At 19.2% G+C, this 8,954-nt stretch overlaps 1 protein-coding gene across 1 annotated transcript; it reads right to left on the reverse strand.

Moving 5' to 3' along the window:
- Positions 1-6,390: 6,390 nt before the first annotated feature.
- PRELSG_0101900 (fam-f protein) lies at positions 6,391-8,276 on the reverse strand (the record flags this gene model as incomplete). Its single annotated transcript, XM_028678134.1, has 3 exons — positions 6,391-8,029; positions 8,109-8,167; positions 8,235-8,276. The coding sequence occupies 3 exons, from the start codon at positions 8,274-8,276 to the stop codon at positions 6,391-6,393; spliced, it is 1,740 nt and encodes a 579-aa protein (XP_028531384.1).
- Positions 8,277-8,954: the final 678 nt, after the last annotated feature.

Here is an 8,954-nt window from a genome sequence, read left to right on the forward strand (position 1 = left end):
AAGGTATTATTAACCTTTTGTAGCATGCTAAGCTAGTTGCTAGTTGTATACGTACAAGTTAGCCATGCACTGACGCTAGTCCTATATATATAAAAAAAAAAAAAAAATTAAATATATTTTTTTTTTTTTTTTGGAAGAGTTTTATGAATGAATGTTATGTTATGTTATGTTATGTTTTAATTTTTAGTGTAAATAAAAATTAAAAGAAAGAAATGTTAACTTATTAAAAACTTAAGAGATAAGAGAAATGTTTATGTATTATTCAATGTATATTTTTGAAATAACATTGAATATCATAAAATTTTGACTTAATAAATTGTTATAAATTATTTGTATGTTTTTAATTAAAAGAAGATATTAATTCTTTGTAAATAAAAACTCATTTATAACTGTTAATAGGTTTATTAAAAGATGCAGTAAAATTTAACTTCAATTAAATATTATGCATCATAAGAAAACAGTATATATATATATATAATAAAAACGAATATATATATATATAAACGTATACTTAGTTATACATGCTCTTTATTAATTTGTTTGTTTAATACTCTAGCAAAGTCATTAAACGGGCAATTAATAAAACAATATTAAAACGGCGTTTCTAACTATTTGTTCAAAAAATAAATCTTATTTTTCATATAAAGTTTTAAGTATATAGTTGGTGAATGAATTTTATTCATTGACCTTAATTAATATATATTTTAAGATTTTTCTTAATAAAACTCATATATATATGTTTGTAGTTAATTTCATAATACTAAAAAATTACTTAAAACTTAAATAATTATGTCTTATTGATTTATTGATTGGCCATTTAATGACTTTGTTAGGGTATTAAACAAACATATTAATAAAGAGCATGTATAACTAAGTATAAGTTTATATATATATATATTAGTTTTTATATATATATAATTTTCTTATGATGCATAATATTTAATCTGAGTTAAAATTTACTGCATCTTTTAATAAACCTATTAATTGTTATAAATAAATTTTTATTTGCAAAGAATTATAGTATCTTCTTTTAATTAAAAACATACAAACAATTTATAACAATTAATAAAGTTAAAACTTTAATTTATTTAATGTTATTTCGAAATATACGTTGATTATAACAAAAACATTAAAAGTTTTATCTTCAATTTTTATGAGTTAAAATTATATTTTATTATCTCTTAAAAATTTCCCCAAAAAAAAATAAACAAACAAAAAAAAAATATATATATTTTTTTTTATTAATTTTTTTTTTTTTTTTTTTATTAGTGTGAGTACATATTAGTTTGTACATACACGTACAGTAACCTAGCATATTGTACTGAAGAAGGTTAATAATAGCTTTTATTAACCACTTATCTAGGAATATATTGCATGCAAAAAGTTGAGCTACTAGAGCCTTAACCAACTTAGTGTGTCTAATTACTGTTTTTTTTTTAAAAGGCATCTCGATTATGATCATATTAAGTCTTTTTTATTTTCTATTTACAAATTTTTTTTTGCATGTTTTTATGATGATTTTTTTTTTGGAGAAAAATGAAAGAGAAAAGGATAGCAAGTGGTTTCTTTAAATAAATTTTATTTACTTATAAAGACCCTCATTTTTTTTAAGGTGTTTGAATTAATTTTGTAATATTGGCTAATAAAAGCTATTATTAACCTTTTTCAGTATACTATGCTAGATTACTGTACGTGTATGTACAAGTTACCCATGCACTGACTGGTTATCAAAAGATATTATAATTTTTTGTGGTACATTAAGCTAGGTTACTGTACGTGTATGTACAAACTAGTATGTACTGACACTAATAAAAAAAAAATAAAAAATATATATATAATTTTTTTTTTTGTTTGTTTATTTTTTTTTTTGAGAAAGAGAAGAGATTGAATATTTTTTTTGTTTGTTGTTGATTTTTAAAAAAATGAAATAAAGATTTAATATCTTTTTAAAACATAAGATATAAAAAAAAATGAAATAATGTTTAAGTAATATTCAATGTATATGATTAAAATGACATTAAATAAATTATAGTCTTGACTTTATTAATTATTATAAATTGTTTGTATGTTTTTAATTAAAAGAATAAGTAATTATTTGTAAATAAAAACTCATTTATAACAAATTAGTATGTCTATTAAAAGAGGCAGTAAAATTTAACTTAGATTAAATAGTATTCATTATAAGAAAATTAATATATATATATATATAAACGTATATTTAGTTAACATTCTCTTTATTAATTTGTTTATTTAATGCTCTAGCAAAGTAATTAACCGGGCAATTAATAAATCAATTATATAGAATCTATAATACAAAATTATAAAGGAGTCCTACAAATTTGCTCTTTATTAACTTGGATATTCATCACTTTTATCCAGGTATTTGAATATCCAATTAATAAACCATTAATCCAATGAGGTTCTGCTTGCACCGGTTTCGAATGTTTGCTGTTGTATTCAATTGGTTTGTTAATTCCCTACTCAAAGACTTTGCTAGAGTATTGAATAAACAAATTAATAAAGAGTATATATAACTAAATATATGTTTTTTATATATATATATACTTATTTTTATTATATATATATTGGCATTTTATAAGATATAATATTATATTATACATTAAATTATTCTGTATTTCTTAAAAGATATATGTTTACTTTTATAATTGTGTTTTTATTTACAAAAAATAAGTACATCCTTTTATTTTAAAAAAAATTATAACAAATAACTAAAATTAAAACTCTGACTTATTCAATGTTATTTTAAAATATACCCATTAAATAAAACATAAAAATTATACTTTTTCATCTATTAAGTTTTTATGTAAGTAAAAATTAATTCTCTTTTTAATTCGAACTTCAACCAACAATAAAAAAAAAAATTAATTTTTTTAACTAGTGTCATTACATGGATAACTGATTTATTAATTGCCCGTTTAATTACTTTGCTAGAGTATTAAACAAACAAATTAATAAAGAGCATTGTATAACTAAATATACGTTTATATATATATATTAGTTTTTTAATTATTATAAGTGAGTTTTTATTTACAAAGAATTACTTATTCTTTTAATTAAAAACATACAGATAAACTATAATAATTAATAAAGTCAAAATTTTATTATATTCAATGTTATTTCAAAATATATATTGAATAATACATAAAAATTTCTTTTATTTCTTAAGTTTTAATAAGTTAACATTTCTTATTTAATTTTTAAAACACAAAAGTCAAAAACATAACATAACAAAAAAAAAAAAATATATTTAATATTTTTTTTTTAATTACAAAAATGTATATAAATAAAAATAAACAAACAAAAAAAAATAACCTTCTTTTTTTTTTTTTTATTATTAACTAGCGTCAGTGCATGGCTAATTTGTACGTACACAAGTAGCAAACTAGCTTAGCGTACTACAAAAGGTTAATAACAAATTTTATTAACCAATAACTTATATTTTCCTGATTGATAGCTTATTTTATTTTACCATAAGGTTAATAACAATTTTTTTATTAATTAGTATACTAAATATTAGTATATTTAGTTATGCATTCTCTTTATTAACTTGTTTTTTTTATATTCTGTCAAAGTGATTAAACAGCCAATTAATAAATCAATCTCTGAATATTATGATATAGTACATAATTCTTTTTTTGCCTCTAGTAGAATATTTACTTTCTTCCCATTTAATTCAATGATTTGTTCGACATCTATACAAGATCTTTTAATACATTTAATACTTTCTATTTTGTTAATAATTGAATCATTTTTATTTTAATATTGTGTGTCATTGGTTTCAATTATTTTTCCTATTCTTCCTTTTTATATACTTGGTTAATAAAAGATGTTGTTAACCTTTTATAGTACATTTAGTTTACTAGTCGTGTATGTACAGGTTAGTCATGCACTGACGCTAGTTAAAAAAAGAAAAAAAAATATATAAAGTTATTTTTTTTTGTTTGTTTATTTTTATTTATATACATCTTTGTAATTGAAAAAAAAAGAAAAAATTAATTTTTTTTTTTTTGTCGGCTGATGTTTGTTTGAACTAAAAAGGGAATTAATTTTTACTTATATAAAAACTAATTAAATGAAACAATATAGTGTTAATGTTTTATTCAATGTTTTTATTTAGAAATAACATTGAATGAATTAAAACTTAATTTTTGTTATTAGTTTTAAATTTTTTGTATATTTTTAATAAAAAAAATATACTTATTCTTTGCTAATAAAAACTCTTTTATAATAGATTAACATATTTATTAAAAGATGCAGTAAAATTTAATTTCGATTAAATATTATGCATCATAAGAAACCATTATATTTACAACAAAAACAAGTATATATATATATATATATATATATATATATATATATATATATATATATATATATATATATATATATATATATATATATATATAAACGTATATTTATTTATACATGCTCTTTATTAATTTGTTAGTTTAACACTTGGTTAATAAAAGCTATTATTAACCTTTTTCAATACAATATGCTAGGTTACTGTACGTGTATATACAAGTATCCATGCACTGAATGATTAACAAAGGATATTATAATTTTTGTAGTACACTAAGCTAGTTTGTCGTATGTGTATGTAAAAACTAATATGTACTGACACAAATAAAAAAAAAAAAATATATATATATATACATATTTTTTTTTTGTGTTTGTTTATTTTTGTTTTTTGAAATATTTTAAAAAAAAAAAAAAAAAATTTTTTTTTGGTGAAAAAATTTTTAGTAAATAAAAGTTTAATTATCTTTTATGAAAATAAAAGATAAAATTAATAATGTTTTTGTAATAATCAATGTATATTTTGAAATAACATTGAATAATATAAAGTTTTGACTTTATTAATTGTTATAGTTTGTTTGTATGTTTTTAATTAAAAGAATAAGTAGTTCTTTGTAAATAAAAACTCATTTATAACAATTAATAAGTCTATTAAAAGAGGCAATCCAATTTAACTCAGTTATAAATTCTCTTTATTAATTTGTTTGTTTAATACTCTAGCAAAGTCATTAAACGGATAATTAATAAATCAACTCTTCAATCCTGTTAGCAATATTAAATTTCGGTTGAATGCTTTATCTTGGAATTTATTTTGTAGTATGTAATTTCTAAGGTAACTTGAATATGTTATTTAAAGATATTCTCAAAATTCATGTTTAAGACAATGTGATTATGAAAACAATAAACTTTTAGTATATATATTAAGATCAGGAATTGATAAATTTTGATTTATTAATAACATGTTTAATGACTTTGTGGTTAATACATAAATTCATTGCCCTTTTTTAATATACAGTTTGAGGTTTATCTTAATAAAATTTATATATATGTTTTTATTTAATTTCATAGTACTAAACAATTATTTATAATTTAAATAATTATTAGTTACTAGAACCTTGACTAACTTAGTGTGCCACATTAATATTTTTTTTTTGACACATCTCGGTTATGATTATATTATATCTTCTTTTTTTGTTTTTTTATTTTTTTTTTGGGGGAATGAATTTTTATGTAGAAAGATTGAAAAAGAAAAGGATAACAAGTGGATTGCTTTTATTTTATTTAACTTTTATAAACTTTTATTTTGTTAAAGTGATTTAATTAATTTTATATTATAAAAATAGAATCTAAAATATAAAATTATAAAGGAGTCCTAAAACTTGCTCTTTATTAACTTGAATATTCATTACTTTTATCCAAGTTTTTGAATATCCAATTAATAAATCACTTTACTAGGTTATTAAACAAACAAATTAATAAAGAGAATATATAACTAATTATACTGATTTTTAGTGTATATACTTATTCTTGTATTATACATAGACATATCATATATAACATTTAATTTGAATTAAGCAAATCTGTAGTGCTTAACAGACATATTTTTACTTTGATAAATATATACTTATTTACAAAGAATAAGTATATTCTTTTAATTTAGAAACGTACACAATTAAGTTATAACAAATAAAAAAATTAAATTCTAAGTTATTCACTTTTATTTTCAAATATACAAATTGAATATAGCATAAACTCTATACTTTTTATTTATTAAGAAAAATAAAAAGTTTTCTTACAGCCACTTTTCATATATTAATTTTTATACACATAAAAATTAATTTTTTCTTTAATTCAAAGTGCACTTATATTTATAAAGGACGTGTAAAATAAAATAAACAAAAAAAAATATAGCTACATATATATATATATATTTTTTTTAACTAGCGTCAGTGAAAAGACGACTTATATTTTTCTGAATAGTAAGATAACTTTATATAATATAAGAGGCTAATAGCACTTTTATTAGCCACTTATGAATAGCAATTTTTTTTTCAACTTGAATTTTTATGTTCACCAAATAAGATGACTTATACCGCTTTCATTGAAATTATTAATTTTATACAGAAAAAATATAATGGCATTTTTGTTTATTAATTTATTTTCAGAATAAGAATAACATTTTTTTGATTTATCCAATTCTTTAATTAAAAAACTTATTAAAGAATTAAGGGTTCTAAATTTCCTTAAACAACGATTCAAGTATACTGACTTTTCAATTAACTTTGAATTGCTATCCTTGAGTCCACAAAAAAAAATGCTGTTCTCATACATATCCAAAAATTTTAATATTAAATTTTCAGATTTATTTTCTGGAATATATAAAACTTTATTTCTTCTAAAGAGATTTTCAAATTTTATACTTAAACTGCTTATCGATTCATTTTTAAGTAACTTCATAAAATTTGAATAATCATTTAATTGTCTCTTGCACCCTAATAAGTGTACAATAACTTGAAATAATTGTAAAAATTCATATTTATCCATTGAATCATAAAGCTTTTGTACTAATGATCTAATACCTGAACTGTTCACATCAAAACCAAAAATTGCTTTTATATATGTTTTAAATTCATTTAAGGATTTTTTTATTTCTCCTTTTTCTTGTAAAAGTAATTCATATATACGAAATAAAAATTGATCCTGAAATACTTCTATTCTATGTTTATCTTTCAATTTATCCAATGTAAACTTATTTATAGATTTATCTTGTTCAAATATGCTTAAAATAAAGGCTATCAAGCATTTTATATCACCATTTAGTATCTTATTTAGTCTTACAAATAACTTATTAGTTTTTATTGCTATAATGTCATCTAATCTTCTATGCATATTATTAATTTCCAAATCCATGTTTCTAATACTTATTCTGAGAGCAGATACATTACCTCCTTTTTTATTTTTGCCAAATATGGCTGTATTAAATTCATCTAAAATATTTTTCAATTCGTCAACAAAATCTAACATATTTAAATTACTTGCATGTGCATATTTCAAAGGAAACCTTTTTGTATGTTTACCTATATAATTAGCTGTATAAGTGCCATGATGATACAAATGATTATTAATTTTGGACAAAAATTTATTATTCTTTTCATATAATTTATTAAAAAAGGAAAAGGAATTTTCAAGCCTTAAATGAATTTTACTAAAATTTGCTTGTTTGAAATATTCATTTGCACTACGTTGATTAATTGATATACGTTCGTTATCTGCCCTCGTGTATATATCGACATTGACGTCTGTAAATGAACATAATTCATGTTCATAAAGTTCAAGATCTTTAAATACATAATTAATATGATTATTTATATCACCAAGCAAATTTTCCAAATAATCTGTTGTTTTCCGTTTCATAATCTGCATTGTAAAATATATAGAACTCACATTCTTTTTCTCTTGTTCCAATTTTTCATTTAAATTTCCTAAAAATACTAAATCTACTAATTTTATAAATAAAGCTCTTGAATCACCAAAATATCCCTCAAATACTGTATTTTCATCTTCTGTTTCTCTAATGTTATATAACAATTGTACCTCTTTTATTGTAAGGCCTGAATCATTTAAGATATCATCATCTTTAAAATCAAATACTTCCGCTAAATTTCTTATTAATTGTATTTCTTTATACTTTTCAAATTTAAGTTTAAATCTAATAAAATATAGAAAAAATGATCATATAATTTATTATGATAATTCAATATTTTTTTAATAAAAATAAAATTAAATACTTGCTTGAGCTGCTATATGAATTAATGCCATAAAGGGCAATAATTATTGTTATTATGTGCTATAAAGAGTTAAAAAAGAAAATATATAATAAAAAAATTTTTTTTAAGTAATTTAAATATAGTTACTAAAAAATTTAAATAATAGATCAAAACTAGGCGTCTTTTCATTTGAAATTTGTTTAGTCACATATATTTTCAGCATATTATGAAAAAAAAAAATTATTCATAATAAAATTTTTAGATTTTTTTAATTTGTACAATAAGAAGAAGATTCTTTTATTTGAACTTTCTTTTTCATAAATTGGATGAACTTGTTTAAAAAATAGAACATATTTTTTCATTAAATTTAAAAGAGTATGATGCCTTAAAATTTTATAAACATTCTTTAATTCTAATTTAATTAACATGCACAATTTTATATCCTAAAAACTCTATTCTTTTATATATATTCTTTAATAGAGCAACTAAAAAATTCACTAAATTTTTTTAAAGTAAAAATGCATATATATATACTATCTTGTTTATTATACTTAAGGTTAACAATAAATATTAAAACAATTAAAATTATTTTTTTTTGTTTTATTTTTTTCCTTTCAATACATATTGAATTAATTTCATAAAAAAAATTAAAAGAATAAATTTAAAATCTTTAAAAATATTCTAAAAAATAATAGAAAATCAAATAAATTTTTAAGATATTTTTAATATGAATCAATGTTTTTTATCCTAAAATTTAATGCTAAATATATTTAAAATTGTAACTATTTTTATCTTTATTTTTTTTGACATACCATCTTTTTTTTTAATTGAAGAACATAAATTGTATATAATAAATATCTTAATTTA

This window comes from Plasmodium relictum (assembly GCF_900005765.1).
Source record: "Plasmodium relictum strain SGS1 genome assembly, chromosome: 1".
Taxonomy (NCBI): Eukaryota; Apicomplexa; class Aconoidasida; order Haemosporida; family Plasmodiidae; genus Plasmodium; species Plasmodium relictum.